General features: G+C 41.5%; 1 protein-coding gene across 1 annotated transcript in view; it reads right to left on the reverse strand.

Moving 5' to 3' along the window:
* Window positions 1-11,680: 11,680 nt before the first annotated feature.
* Window positions 11,681-22,492, reverse strand: part of INPP4A (inositol polyphosphate-4-phosphatase type I A) — a 52,672-nt gene continuing 41,860 nt past the window's right edge. The window contains exons 23-25 of the mRNA XM_009482701.2: window positions 22,259-22,371; window positions 21,750-21,904; window positions 11,681-11,949 (exon numbers count right to left, since the gene is read on the reverse strand). Coding sequence (XP_009480976.1) covers window positions 11,817-11,949; window positions 21,750-21,904; window positions 22,259-22,371 — 401 coding nt within the window. The 3' untranslated portion in view covers window positions 11,681-11,816. The remainder of the gene's footprint in view (window positions 11,950-21,749; window positions 21,905-22,258; window positions 22,372-22,492) is intronic.

Below are 22,492 nucleotides of genomic sequence, written 5' to 3' on the forward strand. Positions count from 1 at the left end.
AGAGTCTCCTTATGAAAAGCCACTGATTTGATCTATACAGCAATATTAACCCATGGGGAAAAAAAATCCCGGTACACTTGCAGGAATTCTGATTAAATCAGGAAACTGGAAAACACTTCCCCTAACTCAATAAATTTGAGTAATGCAATATCCTCTCTCTGCACAGTGAAGAGTCCTACTACTTAGACAAACAGCACCCCTCTGTGGCTACAAACAGCATTCAGGTCATCACAGCAGCATCAGCTGGCCTTAAAATTTCCTTTATGATTTTTTCCTGAAACCTTGAAAAAAAATCTCAGCTATACTAGTAGCATTTTGCTTTAATGAGTTGTACATTGTCCGCTGAGAAAATTAACACTACTTTCCCCACCACCACTCTATACAGCTATCATTCCTCAACAGTAATGTGCCAAAAATCCTAAACCAAGAGGAAATGGGAAGTTCTTGCAGTTCAGTGGTAAAAGTCCACAAATCGGGGCACCCTGTTAGTCTATATGACTATAAAAGGCTTTTACTTCTCTTCACGCATAGTATCACAACATGCCAGACAAGCCTAATGCAATCAAACTGTTCACTTCCTATATTTATTTTAATATTTCTTCCATCAAACTATCTACAAATGAACTACTTGTCTTTCTTTCTCCTTCTACATGCTTTCAGTATCTACTTCTGTATCTACTCACCAAACAAAATTATTTCCACTTTTAACCTGTGATGTTCTGTACATGTTCAAGAAAGTCAGCTCCTCCAAGTCGCACAGAACTTTTACAACTCATTTCTACACCCCTACTTGAGGAATTTTATGCAGTTATTCTGTATTTTTGTTCAAATTCCCAACACATTGGTTTCTGCTCCCTGCCCCCCGCCTGCCCCATCTTTCAGTCCAATTAATTCTTGTGAAAGACCTTTGCTGAGCTTTTTTCCAGGACTCTGCATTCTCTCCCTTCTGAGTATTTCAGTTCTTATTGTTTATTCTGTCCCACTAATTAGTTTCAATATCAAAGCCCTGCCACAGCCCTGCTCTCTTCCAGGTTGTATCGGGAGACTTGCAGAAGACATATTCGAGGAGTTAGTGACCTTGGACAAGCCATGCCTACGCTGCTGGGCCTCCTACTTCAGGCTTTAGAAGCCCATAGGTTAGCATGAGTAACCGCTGTATAACCCTACATACACAGCGCCATAAGGGGACATGCTGGAATGTCCTGTGCTTCCCGGTGCTGTGCTCTGGTGAACATGATGAAACAAAGGACAGGACACTCCTACCTGTCAGGAGGACACAGATGGGTTTGTTCCTTATGCAAGACAAAAGGCACCATGGTGCAGGAGGGGACCGAACCTCCCCAGGGCCGGGATCTGTGCAGCCTGCCGTGGAAATGCATCTGGGGTCTGTTCGATGCTGCATGAAAGCAGGGGTCCCAGCACCTGACAGGACATGAGATTTACTTGCTATCTATATTCCTCTTTTTATTCTCTCTTATCAAATTGGCAATGTTATTACACTATTTGCTGCCGTGCCTTTCTTCCTGAAATCCAAAAGCACCTCATGCCTCGTCCATAAAGAACACAGGTACCATAGGTCGCTTATATATCAAGATTAATGAAGAAATATTGATTAAAGACCAAATGTTTTAAAGCAAAAACCACCCTAGGTTTAAGCGCCTTCAAAGCTTCTGCCCTTCTAAGTACCACTTTTCTACACGGCTTTAGCCCTGACTCCAGGCTTAGCTCTTCAACAACCAACCGACAGCATCAACACAGTGCCCTGCACCTGCGAGATGCCGAAGTGGCACTCCAGTGCTAACACTGTGGATGACCCTGAACGGCCCCTGCGTGCCCTCACATGCTCGTTCTCAATCCCTGCAAGTGCAGGCTTAGGGCTGCATCAGGTTGGTAGAGTAAGTAAGTGGTGGGATCAGAACAGCAGTCGACTCCTCAGTCTTTTGAAACTACCATGAGTTCAACAGTTTTCCTTCCTTGGAAAAGCTGCCCACTTTTTTAGGAACACTATTCAACAGCTCTGTATTCTTTAAATAACTATCAATCTTGCTTTACAATATGAAAACAAGAATAATGATCGGATTACTGTCTACCTAGATCCATAGTCTGACAGTAGACAGGAATGTATCAGTAAAATGAAAAAAAAAAAACAACCAGCTACAGTTTACTGACAAGCCATCAATTTTCTGGTTAACTACATCCACCATAAAGACAAAGTCATATTATAGGTTAATTCAGCACTCCATGCACAAACCTGCATAAAACCCATAATCCTCATTCTCGGAGGACTCAAACGATGAGAGCCCAAAAAGAAATAAAGACTACCCAGAGAAGGGCGAGTAGACATGACGTGACACAATGGCAAGCACCATAATGGCACTATATAATTCGATTCAGAGCTAAAACTTCTGACACAGACATGAAAATGCAAGTCGTAAAAAAATTGTACAAATACACTTGGAAATCCCACGCTATGTTTATTCTGTCTGTTCACAGTTAAAAGGCAGAAGCCATTGTCAAAGTCAGGACATGAAGCTGGGCTGGTTTTTCCTATGACCAAGTGCAGATGTTTTGAGGTTCCTAATTTAGCTTGGTAAGCCTCGAATCTAGCTGGCTGCCCAATCTTACCTAATAACTGCCTGTTTAATTAAGTAATTCTCAAGACGCCTAGAACTACTTCTGTGCCTGCCCAAGCCCAAGCAGAACCCAGAAAATGAGTGTTTCTCTGGCCCCTGCAGTGCCCCACCAGCATGCGTGTTCCCAGAGCAGCCAAAACACCAGCAGGACGGCACCACTCACAAAATGTAAGCCTAACTGCGAGAACCCTGTACACGGGGAACATTTGGGCCATGAAATTACAAACAAGAGGCTGCTTCTTGCGCTCACCCCGAACAGTGAAAAACAGGTAGCTAACCTAGGTTAAGTTCACTCCAGGAAACAGTTTTCAGCTGGAAATACCCTATGGCACTCGGCCTGCCTGCCTTAGCGACAACCCCTCCTGGCGAGATGAGAAATCACTTTCTTATCTCTCTACTCAGTAAAATCCCCACCGAGTTCCCACAACCTAAACCAGCAGCACTTCACCGCTTACTGGAAAGGGCCACGCTGGATAACAACTCATGCACCGAAAAAGCCATCTGGTGCTTCTGGAGTTGTCTTCCAAGCATGACTGGGGGAAAGGGAGAGAGGCACAGAAGAGAAAAAGAAGAGGAGCTCAGCTTCCAGCATCTCGTGCAAACAGCTGGTGCAGTGGAGCTGCAAGAAGGATCTGGAGGGGAAGAGCCGCGCACACTGGTGACGGAGTTCCTCAGGGCTGCAGAGTGGAGGGTGCAGGCAGCAAACAAGGCCCTTGTCCACAAGCTGTACTACTTAACTGGGTGTGCCAAATGCAGCTGGGGTAAGGCTGTGGCTGTGCCTGCAAGGCTAGAGGTACAAAGCCCTGTCTGTTCTCCCAGCACTGGGGTGGGAGAAGGAAGCCCAGGCCTTCCTGATAACAATAAACTTCCTCATTAGCAATTCCCAATATAGAAAGCCTCGGAAAGCTCAACACCACATCAGGCAACAAAGATACCTACAAGTTAGGCAAGCTGTGGGTGGCAAGCATCCTTTGTAGATTTAGTCGAAGTGGCTCTTGCAAAGCTTTGCTGATGGCAGCGGCGGAGCCAGAATCTGTAATGTGTAACTCACTGCAGAACCAGCACACACAGCTGAGGAAGAAATGTGGCTTTTTTTGTGCTGTCAGCCCACATTACGGTACAGAACCCATTTATATACATGTAGTAAAAACAAACATTGGCCATTTTCCTGTTTTGCTCATGAGGGAAGAAGGCAGGACAAACAAATCTTCCATCTTCCTTTGATGTGTCTTCCTCTTCCCCTCCCCCCTGACAGTTCTCATTTCCCTGCACTTTGCAGAGCATCTCAAGACAAAAACCATTGAATGACTGCACCCTATTATAGCTAACAAATGCTATTCAAGACCTGATGGATGTCTCTCATGCATCTAGGCTAGATCACCTCATGTTTGTCACAAACCTGTAATATGAAGGGCATTTTTACATACATTTTCAAACAGAGCATTTCTATAACAGCAGGTAATCTCCAGGACTTCAATGTTAGATGCCAGAGCCATCATCTGCCCAATACCAACATCAATCAGTGGCAATTTAATAAATGTCTTGAAATACCTGAAAAAAAGAGAAAAGTATTTCAATCTTGCTTTTCAGGTCTTCTCAAATCTGCACTATTTGCGAACAGCAGTATTTCAAGACATGGCTACAGTTTAAGCAATTTGTAGTCAACTATTAAAAGCTATCTTTCTGTCATAAACATGTTTTATTGCTGCAGTATTTTATGAACTCTAAAGGTCAACTTGCCTCTATTTCAAAATGGAAACTGCAAGAGTCACTGATATGCCAAGGCAATAGAAAACTAAAAGATAAGCAGTTACCTGACTACGATTTTTAGGAAGTTTCATTTAAATGCAGGATCTATCAAATACTACAACGGGATTGTCAGTTCTGTTGGATTAAAGAATACCACATTACTAACATGAGACACATTCAAAAGGGCAATTAAAAACGGTTGAGAAGAATATGTAAGTAATTTACATATACCGTTACATATAGTTTAGTGGTGGAGTTGGTAGTGTTAGGTTAATGGTTGGACTGTATGATCTTAAAGGTCTTTTAAAGGTCTTTTCCAACCTAAACAATTCTATGATTCTATGTTTCTGAAAGACACGCGGCGGACTGTGGAGAGGGGATAGTCCACACCGACGAGCACTCCTTGCTTACGAGGAACGATAATTTGGAGTAAGACCGGGGGGAGGGGAGGCTCTACAACACCCGGCCGAAGGGCTCGGCCAAGCTGCACCTTTCACAGCGGCCTCCCTCACTGGTGTCCTCCCCGAAAGGAAGCCGGCAGCCGCGGCTGCGGGTCCCTTCACTGACTCTACCAACCTCCACGGCGGCCGAGCGGTGTTATCACCGCACCGCAGACCGGCCGCCACCGGCGACCTGCCCGAGGCTGTGCCTCCCCCTCAGCGCGGCCCCTTCGGCCCGGCCCTCGGCTCGCTCCCGCCGCCAGTCCCACTTGAGGTAACTTCCTCCCCCGCCGGGCTTCGGCCTCCTCGGGCGAGGACTTACGGCGGCCCTGGTACTGGGGGGGGGGGGGGAGGGGGTCTGCCCCGCGGGTGTCGGGAGAAGGCTCCGGTGAGGGCAGAGCCGCCGCCCTCGGGCCGCCGCCCCCGGGGCTCGCCGGGGCTGCCAGGCGGCGGCCGTTGGGGCAGGGGGCTGGCGCGCGCCCTTCCCGCCCCGTTCTAACCGGCCGCCGCGCGACGGGAGGGTGGCGGTTGGGCGGGAAGGGGGGCGGGGGGCCGTGAGGTGCGGGCCCGGCGGGGCTTGGTGTAGGTGGGAAGGGGTGGCTGGAGCGGGAGCGGGCCGGGGAGGGGGCAGCTGGAAGGCCCCTGGCAGGGTGGCGGCTCCCGTCACCTCACGGTGCTCCCAAGCCTGCCGCGGTGTGCCGGCTCGCACACGCGGGCCCACGAGTTTTCCGTGGCTTGCGGGCGTCCCTGGCTTTGGGGGAAGGTGGAAAATGCCTGCCGGGCCTTCCCTGCTGCAGAAACTACCGAGGTACGGTTTTAAAGGTCTTTGCTCCCGGTTAATCATTTTGTTCTTGTCAGTTACCCCTGTTGTTGCTCCTGTCGTTACGCACTGATCGCTGGCTGATTAAGTCGTGAATAAATAGATAAGCTGCATCCATCCTGACTTCATATAAATCAGTTGAGCAGATTTCTTCTCTGCATCATACTGGTATGTAAGCACAACTCGCAGAGAACCTAGGCAGCAGTTAAGATTTTTATTGATGCTTTGATGTGCATATTGAAAAAGCTTTACGAGCTTGTGTGAAGGAGCAGACCGAAGCCATTAAGCACACATTGTAGTTACCAGAATCAGGGCTGATCTGGAGGTCATGTGGAGAAGTAACTGCTTTATATTCCAGTTCCCTATTCCTTATCATTAAAACTTTCATCTAAAATTAGATTGAGAATTTTCTAAAACTTCTCCCCTTTTTCCCACACCATCCAATTGGGATGTATGTCCAAACGCCCCCTCCCCCCCCCCCCCCCAAAGGCTTTTGCCAGGTATCCCTGCGTGGTGTCAGCAGAAAAGGTTTCTAATGGCCCTGATGGGAGAAGCACTAAGCAAACAAAACCATTCCCAGGTCACCAATTTCAGCCACAGTGTAATTCACTCATATTCCAGATGATGCCTTTACCATTGGTGATTGTGATCTCTCTTAACTTTCCAACTTTATGAATAATTAAACGTTCAGCAAGCCTGATGGGCAGTGACAGGCTCCACGCCGAGTGGTCTAGTCTGCGGTTACTACTGTTGGAGACACTGGGAAGGCTTCTCCACCCTGCTCCCTGAGGAACAGTCAACAAGCCTAGTGATTTGGGGTTAGGTACAAAATGATACATGTCAGTACTAAACAGCACATTAGCTCAAGTATTTTGACTGCAAGGACCAAAACTTTACAATAAATTGTATTAGAGGATGTACAGTGAGTTCCTTGTGCTGTAAAAATCTGTAAAATACAGATTTGCAGAACTTCACATTCAGAATACTTAGGGTATATGCACAAATACAATAGCCACCACAAAAAATAAGAACTTCTTGATGCTGAAGTCTGTGTGGAATACAGAAAGCATCAGAAATTATAGGACCAGACTGGCAAATAACATAATAGCTTAGTACTGGCATGACTTAAGAAAAACATGGGATGCTTGGCTGGGACACCAGGCTCTTATAAACTGTGTTTTCATGCCATCAGCTGATCACATTGGACACTACTGAACAAAATAGGACACAGCTCCACGTCACCATCGTGCTGCCAAAGGGACTCAGTTGCAATGGGCAAAATACTTCATTGGTTGGGAGCAGAAAGTTTGCCTGACATTTAAAATAATGTGAAACAGAGGTTGCTGTTGAGTTAAGCTTTGCCATTCATAGCCTGAAAGTCTGGTCATTCATTAGGGAGAGCTATGTTAAACAAACTCATATGCAGTTGGCAACAATATATAGATACAGAATTTCTGAGGGGGGCGGGTCTTAGAAATATTTAGAAATTCATAAGCTGAAGAATGCTGAAAAAGCTTACTCTTGGTCAGCAAAATCACCTACGATTTCTTCTGATGAGGACTTTCTGGTTTAACAAGTGTTCTGCTATTTTTTGTTGTATTCTTCTTGGTTTTCTATACTCTCATGCATTTTTTGTGTTGTATCTATTAAATTTTCCTCTCTTTTGTCAAGAGGACGTGTGCCCTTCAGACAGCCACAGTTCCACAGGCAACATGGGGTCACGGTCACCTTGGGTTTTGAATGGAGCAGTCTTTATGGTGACACGTACATCAGCCTCCAACAAGTGACAATTTCTTTAATAGCTCAGAATGCCTTTTAAAGACGTTAAACCTTCGACCATCTTTTAAACACCTTACCTTTTTAAATTAAGAAGAACACTGGTAGATACTTTTTTTACACCAATTTAAAAATTTTGAAATACAGATATGTATATATATACGCACATGTATGTAGATGTATTTTGCATTTGCAGTTTAGGAATTCCCACCTGTCAAGCATCTTGTCTTTCTGCATTTTGAACAAAAGCAGCGTGGGTTTTTTTTCTGGTACTGATTTTCTTTCTGTGTAACTAGAGAAACTAATTGACTGAGACCCACCTGCGGTCCTCAGTCCTCTTTCACGCAAGTTGTCCTGGTTTTGGCTGGGATAGAGTTAATTTTCTTCCTAGTAGCTGGCATAGTGCTGTGTTCTGGATTTAGGATGAGAAGAATGTTGATAACACACTGATGTTTTTAGTTGTTGCTAAGTACTGCGTATGCTAGTCAAGGACTTTTCAGCTTCCCATGCTCTGCCAGGTGCACAAGAAACTGGGAGGGGGCACAGCCAGAATAGTTGATCCAAACTGACCAAAGGGCTAATCCATACCATATGACATCATGCTCAGTATATAAGCTGGGGGGGGTTGGCCGGGGGGAGCGATCGCTGCTCGGGAACTGTCTGGGTATCGGTCGGCGGGTGGTGAGCAATTGCATTGTGCATCACTTGCTTTGTATATTATTATTGTTATTATCATTATTATATTGTTATTATTATAATCACTATTTTACTTTATTTCAATTATTAAACTGTTCTTATCTCAACCCAGGAGTGTTTCTCACTCTTACTCCTCCGATTCTCTCCCCCATCCCATCGGGGTAGGGGGAGTGAGCGAGCGGCTGCGTGGTGCTTAGTTGCTGGCTGGGGCTACACCACGACACAAGTAAAACTGTATTTGGCAGTTCTCAAACATCCAGTGACAGCAGCATTACATTTTTATGTTCTACATATTTTATAGAAATTGGGACGCTCTGGATTATTGTCTCTTACACTATTATAGAAAATTTGTTTAACCTGAAACCAAAATGACAATTGACAACGACAACCTATCGCTACTGAAAAGTAGCATAACTACGAAAACTGCTGGAGGGATGAGTTGGCTGCAGGGGAAGCAGCAGCAGAGAAGGAATTCTGTTAATGGACAGAAGACTGAAAAAACACAGAACGAAGCTCAGGAAGGTCTTATAGAAGACTCACGGAGAAAATATATAAAATTTAAAAAATCACATACTGCTTCTTTGTTTAACTGTTCCTGCTGAGTGTATAGCATGTGGGACAAAATGGTGCCTGACCTAACTACAGAAAATTGATAGCAGCTGTACTTTAGCAGGCTTTAGGAGTAACTACTTCCTGACTTGTGTATTTGTATAAAATATCTCCATACACAACTTAGCTTAGTATAGTCTCCCAAGAGATAAAGCATATCAAGTCAAGGAACCTGAAAGTGTTTATTTTAATTTACCGCAACCGCATTAAAGTAAGCCACCATTCGTTATTCTTGTCAGTTCTTTATTGGTTTTCATCCTAAAGACTAGCACATTTACAGCATACATGGATTGGATGAACTAGAATATATAAAACAGTAGCCATGTTTATGATATATTAATACTGCCTCAAAACCAAATAAATAAAAATATTTCAATGCACAAAGCTTGGCAAATACAGTTGTGTTGGGACAAAACGGTGTTGTATTATACAATAATTTTACATGTATAAATGAAACAAAAGGCAACTGTGCTGTAGGTACTTTCACAGAACATACACAGAACATACTTGGCAACAGTTTTTTTACCTCTGTATGTTTTATAATTTAAAAAATGTACTCAAAAAAGAACATTAGACAGAACTTCATTTTACAGTAATCCTTAAATTTGCCTCTCCTGTGCAACAGAAAAGCTTACTTCACCCTTGTGAAGTGTCCTATGTGGATTTCAAGTTTCACAGTTTTTCTTTTTTGATGAACTGCTCGAGATCTTACTGTTCATTACGCCCTTTAAACAAGCCCGTCGACGTGCATGTACTGACAATGTCCTATATATAAAATGTTAGCTGGACACCAACGTTTTACATGTAAGCATACTGAAATCGGAATATTTTAAACAAAATAATGCAGTACTTGAGACTGGTATTCCACCACTTTAAAAAGGTGAGCAAAAACCATGCACATACAAAATTCAGCAACTTTTTCTGATTACACTGGTATACAAAATAAATAAAGGATCGCTAAGCTCTAGAGTAGATCGGATGATTGTTGGCCACAGTCTAAGAGAGTGGCTCTGCTAACTGTTATGATAGACCCCTTGTTATTTTCTTCTGAAGCTGAACACTGGAAGATTTTTAGTGTAACATACAGGACTTAAAATATTCAACTATGTTTGAAATATACAAAATAAAATTATCAACTCATAAAAACTAAGGGATATAAAGAGTATAGTTTATACAAAAATAAATGTAGCATTTAATAATGGGCCAGGGACTGAAGGTTGAGCAGAACTAATGGAGTAACATGTCTAAAGAGATCCCATTGAAAAGTTTTTCACCATACATTTTTTGCACATTAGCAATAAAATAAAATAAAACCAACATTTATTAATTGGCAAACCGAGTTTGTAAAATTTCTAAGGGACTGTTCTATTGTAGATGATTTGTTCAGACCTGGGGTAGGTACTGCAATACATTGATTTTGCACAGAACTCAGTGTTTTGTTATCCTAGAGAGACTGAGGTAACAGTAACAACCAAGTTCAGCAGAACTCTCTGACCTGGCTTTGTGACATGCTGCTCAGTGTTAAACTGCAAAAAGCAAATGCAAAAACTGCTAGACCTGGAACCCCCAAACCTACATGGGAGCAGGATGAACATGACTGATTGATAGAGCAGTGACAGCACAGACAAACATCAGTGAGAGGGAGAAAGAAATCCAAAACCAGCCATATACTTACCTGGCTGTTGCTACTCTCACAAGAATAAATGAGCAGATTTTTCTATTCTAAAGCTTATATCCTTAGAAACCAAGAAGGAAAGGGCACAGTGTGCTGAACAGAGCTAGCTAGAGATGACTTAATCCTGTTAAAATTTGGAAATTAATGTTTAGCTGCTTTTTAAAAAAGTATCTTAGCTTCAAAGGCGTTCTTTGGGAGATAATTTCCGAGGAGATCTGTTGAACATTTTTTATCAAATGCTATCAAACTGATCACCTTAGTCATAAGCTAGAACACATCTGAGGTTCTCGTGCATTAGCAGCAGCACATGAGCAGTTCCTTTCTAGCAATGTGGGGCATTGCTACCTTCCTCAGAAACACCCTGAAAACAGTCATACTTCCCCCACCCCAGGATTCTGAACATCTGCCCAGGTAAAATGCAAAGATAAACAGAAACCAATTTTGATTGGGGAGTAATGAGGATGCATTGGGCACTTCGAGCATTTTTCTATTAACATATAAAATTGATATGGGGGAAAAAAAAATCAAACACTAATCAAAAAAATGTAACCCCCAAGATACTAATGCTTGCAATCCAGAAGTGACATAAAAAGCTACAGGTAAAAATGTGTTAGACAATATACGATACCACAGAACATACTGAACATGTCGCGTGCAACATTAGCGACTAGCTCGTTGCACTTGCCGTATAGTTTGAAGGGGCAGGGAGAACTGTTGCTGGCATTAATGGTTAAGCAGTTTTTGAAACACGTGCCCAAGTCCTTATCTGCTGAAGATGCGAGGAATTTGTTTTATTTGGACAGAACTAGAAACTAGACCTCATATGCCTGGCCTTTTATGTATTGTTAATTTCATATATGAAGATGGCATCCTATATACAGTAAAACAATTTATACTCCTGGCTTTTATTGTGCTGATTTTTTAAGTTAAACTTCTGTTTCTTGATTGTAACAATGCATTCTACAGTTATTAGACTGTCTAGGATCCAATCCCTTTTTATTTACAACTTTTGAGTTTTACTCTCAGTTTTAAAAAGTTTATGAAAAGCTCAATCTCAAGTCAACTCAGTATAAAAAGATGTTATGTGAAACAGCTGCCTAAGTGCCGTTCCTAGAGTCCTTGCCCTTCCAGGAGGTACCTAGCTATTTGCATATAGGTAATTATTAAGTAGCACAATATCTGTTCATCTGACATACACAGAAGGCTATTTAAATGGGCAGAGAGTCATCACACTATTCTCAAGCTAAGGTGTCAGAATAATTGTTACTATAGATTCCAATTCTGTAAGTAACATGCTCTGTATAACCTAGCGAAACGTACAAAAAGGTTATTTATCTCTTCTGGATGACAAAATCATGTATTAATCTAGAGTGTATCCACATGTTTTAATGGAACAGCAATTAAAGGACATAGTATGCTTATGTTTCAACTTTTCCATAAGTTCCTTCTGGAGGCCTGTAATACTTTGGGAAAGCCTTCAGTTGCAGGGAATTAAATGCATACTTGCGACATCCAACATTCTTCATTGTATTTTCTCGCCGACAACCCTCACTGGGGAAAAAAAACAAGCACAAAAAATGACAGCAGTAAAAAGGGAAAAAAAAAAAAAAAAAGACTTAAACTAAGATGAAATGAACTGGTTATTTTATAGCATTAACAAAAAGTTGGTTATATTTAATGAGTGTTTAATTAATTTGCCACCGCAAATATTAAAAATGATGACTCATCATACAATGCTAGTAAGAAGCACACAGAATGGACACATGCTATGTCTGATTGCTAGTTTTGCATTTCTAAAAAGCAGCAGTGCATCGACTGAAAAAGTTCTTTCACGATGGTTTCATGTATTTCAGGGTACACTGTTGTGGAGTTCAGATGCCGCTTCATTGCACAAGGGATCCCAAGAGATTGCTTACAAGCAGTTCTGCTAATTTTTTAGTATATTAAGCTGAAAAAGAAAAACTGCCGTTCTCTCACTAAGAGCTTTAATTTTATTGTTCCCTGTATGTCAGTATTATCAGTACTTACTTAAAGATTAGAGCTGATACAAAAATAATGACTTCCCACTTATCTCCGCATGCATAAATTGACTTGAAAATGAACATAGTCTAAAAAAAAAAAGTCTTAATCATGAAATAGCAGCTTTGTGTGGGTGCAAAAAAGATTGACTGCATTGACAGTCATCACCCCAATGAAACAAAGCTGTGCAGAATTTAATTTTTACCCAATGTTTTGGTGCAACTGCCCCACATTACAAAGAGGTTCTGTGCTACAATAAAAAACTACTCCAGTTTTAAGGCTTCTTTACACTTGTAAATCTACTTCAGAATTCCTTTGATTATATCCAAAAACAGACATACAAAGAGGAAGCACTATCTTTTAAATATATATATTATAAATCAATTTAGGCTTGCAGGAGAATGTCTTTCCCTGATAGAAAACTGAAACCTAAACAATGATTTAATACTAGAACTTCATGGCAAAGTGTACAGTACACAATCTTATGGTGGAAATGTCACGTTATTCCCATCTTGGAGATGGCTGCAGCATCTATCAGGTCAACTGTGGGCATCTGCCTCAGAAGGAGGGTTTGGATTCTGGTTCAGTTTGAAAGCTCTCTGCTCTTACTGACCTCACCGTTCTTCTAATTTTGCTTAATTAAACTGACTGTGACTGCGTTTTGTATGTACCACCTAGTTTAACTTCATAAAACATCGTAACGTTTTGCTCTAAGAAACAGTTTAAGTTTGAAATTTGTCTCTGGAGCACATTCTGTGACTGCCTTTTATAGAATGGATCATATGCGACGACACTATTTTTATGGCATTGTTTTGTGTTTTACAGACAACCCCCCCCAAGGCTGTTGCAGTCAAATAGATTCATCAAAAATTTGCACAAATTCTAGATCACAGTACTAAAAAAAAAAATTAAGTTTAAACAGCATATATGGGATGCTGGATGAGCATTTTCACTCCAAAGTGAATTGTTCTGTTCGCAATTCATTCCACTGCATCTGGTTATTGCACATGTCCCTCTATGGCACAGGTGGGCCATAGAGATGCCGAGAGAGATGTCTTTCACACGCTATTTCATGTGCCATGTTTCTTCTGCTGGAGGCACATAAGCAATATGCACTACAGCATGTTAAATCTGAATGCCTGAATGAAAGCACAGACCAAGCTAAAAAAGAAAAAAAGATGAAAACTTGTCCCCATCAAAGTTTAAGAAAAAAATGAAAAAACCAACATTGTTTTCAAAAAGCTTAGGCTTTCATTCTAGATGAACTTAAGAGTGGTCTCACTGCAGGCCTAACAGTCATGAGCAAAGCCTTCATACTTTATTTAAACAGATTATTAATCTCAGGGAGTTCAGCAGAGATACTCCTACTAAAGTTACTTTCACATCTTGTTGGACCGAACCCAGGATGCTCATCACATTGCAAGAACAAGGCCAGAGTCCAACCTGACATTCCTTCACTTTGTAAAAAGGTAGATTTTGGAACCCGTACCAAATGAACCAGCATTAATCAGAAAGAAAAGATGATTTGTATGGAGACACAGTGGTAGTAGACACTGGCACATGGCATGGATATGTCCAATACCATCATACCATGGTTTTAAATCTCATCAGCATGAAGGCTTTACCTAAATTCATTGCAATAAATAGGATACATACATATATATATATGTGTGTGTGTGTGTGTATGTCTGTCTGTCTTTCTGGGCTTTTTTTCTTTTAAGAACAAAATTGGAAGAATAGTGAGGAAAAATACCAGCAGATAGTGTACTGTACAGTCTGATTTTGTGAAGACACAAATATAACCACTTTTTTTTTTTTTTTTTTAGTTTTTTTAATTAGAATATTCACCAAATTTAGGATTTTATTCTGATTTTTATTCTAACTGTGCTTTTTTCTTTTTCAAGCTTTCTCTCAGAAGCTTTCAAGTTCCATTAAAACTGATAATAAAAGCTATAGCTACCTATGTTTTTTAAGCGAGTTAATAAGAGTAGAAAATAGAAATCACAGTACTAGAAGAGTTCTCTTCAGAAGCCCAGTTTTCTGTCATCTCAGGCACCAAGCGAAGTAAATCCCTTTACGAATTGAGCAAACTACGTTAAATGAGGTTAGGTTTTTTTGATCAGCTATTGCTATTGACAAGCTCTGCCAGACCACTGCATCTACATAATCTTTCAGTTTAAATAGGCTTCTCCCAGTTTGGTGTTATATATAAATGATGATCAAATTTCATCTGCAATTATTCTGCGTGATTAAACTAGGTAAGCTGCTTTAGTCTCACCACTTAAAATAACTGTTAACCTACCAGCATTCGTTAATCTCTAAGTCACTATCAACATCGTATTTTATTAAAGCTGTCCAACACTTAAAAATGGAAATAACAGTAATATTTAGTCTAGTGTAATTAAAACAAAGCCCAATGGAAAACCTCAAACCCACGTACTAAAGGAACTAACTGATACCTCCCCCTTCTTGCCTGAAAGATTAAAGACCAGTATCTTTAACTTCTAGGATGATAATGAACCTGTTTCAGACTAAGTTCTATAACAGAGCACCTGAAACAGATAACAGATCATTAGCAGGCTAATGCCAATTACATCCTATTCCTAACCACAAGTCATTCTCTTTATGTCTTTAGTACAGTACAAAATGCAGATCTACAAATAGAATGAAATAATTCTGCATGCAGCGCACCGCAAGTTGTTTTCTGAGTGGGTACACTAGTCTATTGGAACATACTTAACCATGAGAAAGGAACAAGACTATGGTTCTACAAACTGTTCAGTAATGCAATTTGGATATTATGCTTTGAAATGAAGGTAGAAATTTGTTTATTTCTTTAAATAAATTTCTTATATTTTCTTATAAACCCCACCCGTGTTTTTATTTTTCTCTTCATACCTCGTAAAAATGAAAGGCAAGATTAGCATACACCTTAAATATACAAAAAGATACAAATTCTTTTCAGACAGAGTTCCTTTCTCTGGAATACATGAAACAAGTAACACAAAACTATATTTGGTAAGAGATCTTCAGGCCGGCTAAAGTAACGAGGTAACAGGCCAATGTCAGACTATGTTACAAGCACTGAAAGCAGAACAATAATTTAAAGTTCCAATACAATTCTTTTTGATAAAATAATTTGATGTATATTTACAGTTTAGTACAATAGAAACGTAAAATTGTAAGGCATAATAATAATTCTTGGCAGACAATGCTATGACACGTTCCTTTGTCCAGCAGGTACCAAGTGGCAATACACATTCAAGCACTTTTTTGTTTTTGTTTTTTTTTAACCTTATCTTCACTTGCAACGTAACCTGGCCACCAGGTATGCTATGCTCAGAAACAGCCACACAATCAGTAAATTGGGGCTGAGAGCTAGTAAAGGAATAGAGTAGAGGAGGCTGGGATCTAGTCTGAAATCTCGGATGGGCACCAAGCCACTCAAGTTCTTCTGGGTGACTACCTCCCGTGTTCCAATGCTGTGAAAAGGAAGAAGGTTGGGAGGAGGGAAAATAAAACAGAAAGGAAGACGGACATGCAAATGAATGCATAAAAAGAGATGGCAACACAAGGGGGTCAAGAAAATGAAAAAACATGGAAGAAAGCACAAAAAAACCCAGAAGATGAAGTAAAGAAAGAGTGGAAAAATATCTCAAAAATATGTATCAGCACAATTACAGAAATAAGGAGAGGGAAAGAGAATAAAAGAGAAAAATAAGAAAGAAGTACTGTAGTCTACTGAAAATAAACACATGTAGGTTGAACATAAATGGTTTTCCATGTTCATTCTTTCAGATTACCAAGCAATAATGTCCCATGCTGCTCTGCCATGCTTCCGCATGCTGCAAAGAAGCGGAGCTCTGAAAAGCAAGCTGAACATGAATAACCATTGTCGTATTTGACCCTTTCAAACATCTTTCCACGTAGGCTGCAGTGAAATAATTGAACCTCTTAACTACCTGCTCAATATGTAAACAAAAGCCCCAAACCACCCACTTACTCTTCTGCTTCCACACGAATTCAAGTGTGTATCAATATGCTTTCCAAAACGCGTGTGTCTGAAGTGCCTCAATATATGCCGGTGAAGGCAAGACACGCTGCACAGCCCATCTCATGGTGCCTCTGCTTCCTGTATTGCTTTGAGCACAGAAGGCCTATAGTGGAGAACACCTCTTCAGGTAACCTGAGGCTTTGTAGCACTGTGTTTCATTTTGGATCACTCTCATACCCTGTGCAGTCCAACCCTATTTTTAGCTTACAAAGCAACAACTAAATGCAATCTGTGAGCCTGATCCTGTTAGAACAAGCGCACTCACTCCATCCATAAAAGGTGATACATAAGCGTAGCAAGGGTAGGTAACCAACAGACAATGTCCTGGAGGACATCAGAGATACTCTGGAGGTGGTGAAAGAGAAAAATAGCCTTCAGATGCTGGTGACACTTCAAGTCAAATGGAATCAGGTGGGCAGGGAACTAAACCAGCTGTATTTCTGATCTGGATTAACACATCCAAATTGGTGATCACAGTATGTTTTCACTCCTGGTGCCCACACTGGATAAGGGCAGATCGAGCCTGTGATGCCTACAAAACCCAATTATCTTTAGTGGTGGGGTAGGAGGGGGAGATAAGTACCTTTGAGGAGAACCCACCATCACACATGGCACTGGGAAGGGCAAGCAGGATACACAGCAATATCCAGGCTTGACTCATTTCCCACCCTGAGAGGCGGGCAGCCCTGAGACTGCACTGAACTGTAGTGTAGGTTTGAGTTTTCTCCATCAGCCGATACCTAATGCCCACCGAACCTGGATAAAAGGAGCACCTGAGCTCAGGGCTGACCTGAGGACTGGACTTAGAAGTTGATGCAGCTGCAGTCTCCCATGTATTTGAAAGGCAAGTACTCCTTCCTGCCTGGGCTACTGGTGAATAATGAGAGCACACAGAGGAATGTAGCCAGTACAGGTAAGAAAAAGCAAATGCATTTGTTGACAATTGCCTGGATATAAATATGCACTGAAAGGTATTCAAAATATAGAAAGACCTCTGAAGGAGATGGTGAGGGAATATTAAGTGAACTGGGGTGTGATCTGTGAGCAGAAAGCTAATGTTGACTGGGAAGTGGCAGACAAAGCCTCAACAGAATAGTCTGGAGGAAGAAAACTGGTTTAGGATATAGATAAGAAAGTAAAACAACGGGGGAGGGAAAGAAGGAAGAAGGCTCAAAATGATAAGATGGCATTATGAACAACACATGCCACATCTCTGTCATTAAAAATTAGTATCAAGCTACTCAATTTTACACAAAGACACACACAGTGGGAATGCAGGCAAGAGCTGGAAAGTGCTTTCCCTGTCGCTGTTCACCCGAGGGGTGAGAAGTCACCTTTTGGAAAATAACCCAATATACCAAATCGTACAGAGTGTCTCATATCAAAACATTCATTGGCAGACTACCTCTAGGAGAGGCCCTAGAGAGGACCAGGGTAAAGAGACAAAGCAAATTCCCTGCTAATCCAGCTGGCGTATGGGAATCCTCTCTGTGCGGAGCGGCCGGGGCTGCCCCGTGCCGGACACAGACGGTTCCAGCCGGCTCCACTGGACCCACCGCAGGGCAGGGCTGAGCCCCGCAGCCGTGGCGGCAGTGCCCTGGGGAAAGCGCCTGTAAGAAAAGGCAAAACACTGCACGGCAGCGAGGAGTGACGGCAAAAGATGTGAGAAGCAGCTCTGCGAGCACCCAAGTCAGAGAAGAAGGAGGGGAGGAGGTGCCGCAGGTGCTGGAGCAGGGTTTCCCCTGCAGCCGTGGAGAAGACCACGGTGGAGCAGATATCCACACTGCAGCCCGTGGAGGACCCCGTGGTGGAGCAGGTGAGTATTTCCTGAAGGGAACTGGAGCCTGTGGAGAGAGCATGCAGGAGCAGGTTTATTCTGAAGGACTGAGGATTGTGGGAAGAACCCACACTGGAGCGGGGGAAAAGTGCAGGGAAGAAGGATCAGCAGAGGGGAGCTGTTATGGACTGACCACAAATCCCCGTTCCCCATCGCCCGTGCACTGCTCAGTGTGGGGAGGAGGTAGAGGAGTTGGGAATGAAGGAGTGAAGCACTTGGGCCTGGGAAAAAAGAGGTTGTGATCAGAAGATATTTTAGTTTTTGTCTTTGTTTCTTACCATCCAAACCTATTTGCAATAAATGAATTTTCTTTAAGTCGAGTCTGTTTTGCCTGTAACAGTAACTGGCAAGTGACCTCCCTGTCTTTATCTCAACCCACGAGCTTTTTCACCACTTTTTCTCCCCTGCCCTGTTGAGGAGGGGGAGTGAGAGAGCGGCTGGGTGGGCGTGTGGCAGGTGGCCAAGGTCAACCCACCACCATTTTATTCTTAAAGCAGGTCAACCAGTGAAGAAATCCAACCGAACTTTTTATGTGTGTTTTATTGCAGTGAGTGGTCATATCCAAACATGACTGTCAGGGCTTTGTTATGTAGTCTTTAGTCAGCACCGTGGCAGCTAGAACAGATTATTTCTGTCACCCCACTTCCAGCTGCTTTTCAAGAGCCCCTATGAGAGACAGCTCTTCTCTGTTGGCTGAACTGCTCATGTCACAGCTTCCTAATTGGTTTAATGAAAATGAGCTGGGCTACCTTAAACATGTAAAGGATTTTGCTACCCGGGCTGATTTTGACTGAAACTGGATTAGACCATATTCACGCAAACAGCTCCACCGGCGTATCTGACAGGGCAGTAATCTGGTAGGAGGAGGGAGGGCAGGGAGACACAGGTCTAGTGGGGAGTGTGGCCCTGCTGCAGGTGGAAGAGGCTATGTGATCCAGTTGGACTTTCAGTCTTGAGCTGCCTTTACTGGCCAGGTAGTCATTTCCTCTGTAGCCTGGACTTCCAGACATATCATCATGATTTTACTATTTGTAGGCTGTGAGTTACCATGTATTTGATTTGGGACAGGAAAAGCTGTGACTTTTTTATTAAAAGTGAGTTTATCCTAATAGGATATTTGTTTCTAAGGTGCAAGTCACAAACTTGTTATCTGTAAATTTCTGCAAGAATCTACAAGGAGCACTCAATGTTCCCTCCCTGATGTCCGTGCTCACTGAACATAATTATCACAGATACGTAATTATCACATGACTAGGAAGGAAAGGAAGTCCCTGAGGACGAGTAAGTGAGAACTAACACCTCTGAAGACCAACATCACATAGAAGAAGAGGGTGCTTTCTTAATTTTTCAAGAATAGTGTAAGCAAGAATGTGTTTCTTCTCTGGAAAGTTACCAGTGGAGAAGAAATGAAATACTTTCTTTGACTCCCACAACTTAATAATGCTTCTTCCCTGCCCTTCCAACTGCCACAGAAACTTCAAGAGTCTTCATGACTGAACCAAGCCTTCCTTTTCTAGTACAATTACACAAATAAAAGATCCAAGTGAAAAGAAAAAGCAAGTTTTCTGAATGCCCCGGAAGTAATTTGCAACTCTCTCGCCTCCTATGTCAGGTCATCCTGTCCAGGTTGAAATGGGTTTGGGTGGAGTTGGAATCCTACATTATTCATTCCATAATCCTATCTCTCTTGTTAAGCTCTGTTAATTCTGTGCCATTGTTCTCAAGCAGAATTGGCAAATAATTTTAAAAACAGAATAACCTACCCCAAAGAGCAATGAGATGTGAGGAAGAAAGAGTGATGGGCTTGAAGAATGGTCTAATCTTAGTATTCCTTTAGTTCTAGTCAGTATTTGTTCTGCACAATCTCTCTTAGTGAAAGATTTAACAGAAGAAGAGAATGTCACGTCTTTCACTTGTTAGAGCAAGTCCCTGATGCTGCTAGAACATACAAGCCAAAGGTTTTGATTAAATTGGCCCTCTTTCAATATCCCTGTGTAGGGATTGCACATAAAGCAATGCGTTTCTTGGGTCAATATTGTATCTGATCCTGTGTCATATTAAATTGATAGTCTGAAGGTCCAAAACAATGTTGTTATTAACCTGTCTCTACTGTGTCCACGACTGCATTAAAAAAAAATTAATTCAGTAATTAATTTAAAGAAAATAACAAGATTCCTAGTACTATACTCATTCAGTTTTTGTTCTTACTAAATAAACAACTGTGCAACAAAGCTTTTTTCTTTCAGATGTCTAAGTTGACAAGCTGCATAAAATAGAGATATTTGAGAGCCACTTAGCTTCATTTTAAGTTAATAACTTCTCCCTCAAAAAGCTGTTCCAAGCTTTGTTTCTAATACCAAGGTTTAACTACTCTCTGAATGCAGTTTTCATGTACTGTACTAACTCTGTAACAATACAGCAAAAATGCAGCAAAAAAGTGAAAATAAAAAAAGTCTAGTGACGTCCAATTAGATGTAGATACAAAACCCAAATTAATAGTGTAAGAGGCTGCAAGTTATTATACGAGACATTTTCCTTCTAGGTAACTGAAGAGTAAGAAAGGGTCAAACAGCAAAAACATACAGAAAGGATAAGAGAATTGAACACTCTAAAGAATTTGGTGAGAAGACACACGGTACAGTACATTCAGTAAGAGTGAATGTTGAAAAACAGGACTGAACAGCATTGTTGAACTACATCGATAAAGACTAAAGCTAGATTTCTTATCCTTTCTTTTGGTATGTGAGTTACGGAGTTTTCCAGCAGTGCTTGAAACAAGGCATTGAACAACAGTAAACAGATTTGCTTTTTTTTTTTTTTTTTTAGTACAGTATTTAATTCTGCAAACATCTCTGCTGCTTCAGAATACAGAACATCATTATATTGATACGACAACAGCACACTGACACATTGTGATGAAATTTGGTTGTTGCATTGTGAAACACTCATAGTGACGTTTTGCCCAGTGAGCAGTGTTTCACTGCTAAAGAATACACATAGCAAACCAGTGCAAACTGCAAGCGTCTATGTTTCCAAGAACAAAAGACAGGTCATCCCTGAGAAATCTGCCTGGTCTAGAACTAAGAAACCCAGTGCTATGACAGTTAGGGTAACCTCATCATTAAACGACTTTCAAAGCAGCACCGGTTTCCTGTTCTGTAAGCTCAACATTAATTGAAAACATGTTTTTACATGCTCCTCTGAAAACCCCCAATCCACTCCTGAAAACGAACGCTCATCTGATCCAAAACTGGTAACAACCAGCTTTAGCATATGCAATGCACTAATACATGCAAGGGAGGGATGAGTTCTAGCAGCCAGTTTTGCAGTTTTCTGGCTTTATTTTACTTTTTTTCCCTTTTGATAGAAACAGAGACCACTGCTCCTCTGCAGTTTGCATGGTTCCTCATTTAGGAATAAGTGACACAGCCAAACTCTTACCTCCTCATACACTCCAGAGCCTGGGTGAAGACCTGTGGAGCCATTCCATGTTCATGCTGTAGGATCAAACACTGCTCTAGGGTGACCGACATGGCAGTCCTATCCTTGGCACTTTTACAGCTTGTAAATCGAACACCATTTAGTCTGCGGCATATCTAGAAACGGGATATACAAGTCATCATTCCTTCTTCATGCATAACCTTCTGTCAGAGAACACACCTGTACTTCTCCTCCTTAGGGGAACACAAATGTTGTGTAGGATTTTGATGTCAAAAGTTGTCATTGTTGAGAGAACAGAACTTTGTTACATGAGTTGTAGGGAAAATACTGATGTGGAAAATACATTTTATCTCCCCGTGTCTCATTTTAGAGGAGGTTTAACCTGGCAGCATTTCCAAGCTACATGCAAGCAAATGAAGAAATTCAAACATAGCGGTAATAAAAAAGGGGAAAACACACATGCATACAGAAAATCAACTGAACTATACTATGCTTAGATTAATAAATACCTCAGCAGCTTGCCAAAGGATATCAACATTCTTATTTTTCCTTGCATGTACATTTTGTCCCAGAAATCTTAACAGTTCAGGCAGGCACGTCTGACTACGAGATCGAGGTAGACCTACAAAATAAACAAAACCAACTCCACTTATTTATCTGTATTCAACACTTTTACAAAGATAAGTTACATGGAAAACATTCCTATATGCCTGTTGCAAACACAATCATGTTTTCTTGAAACT

This window comes from Pelecanus crispus, chromosome 1, assembly GCF_030463565.1.
Source record: "Pelecanus crispus isolate bPelCri1 chromosome 1, bPelCri1.pri, whole genome shotgun sequence".
Taxonomy (NCBI): Eukaryota; Metazoa; Chordata; class Aves; order Pelecaniformes; family Pelecanidae; genus Pelecanus; species Pelecanus crispus.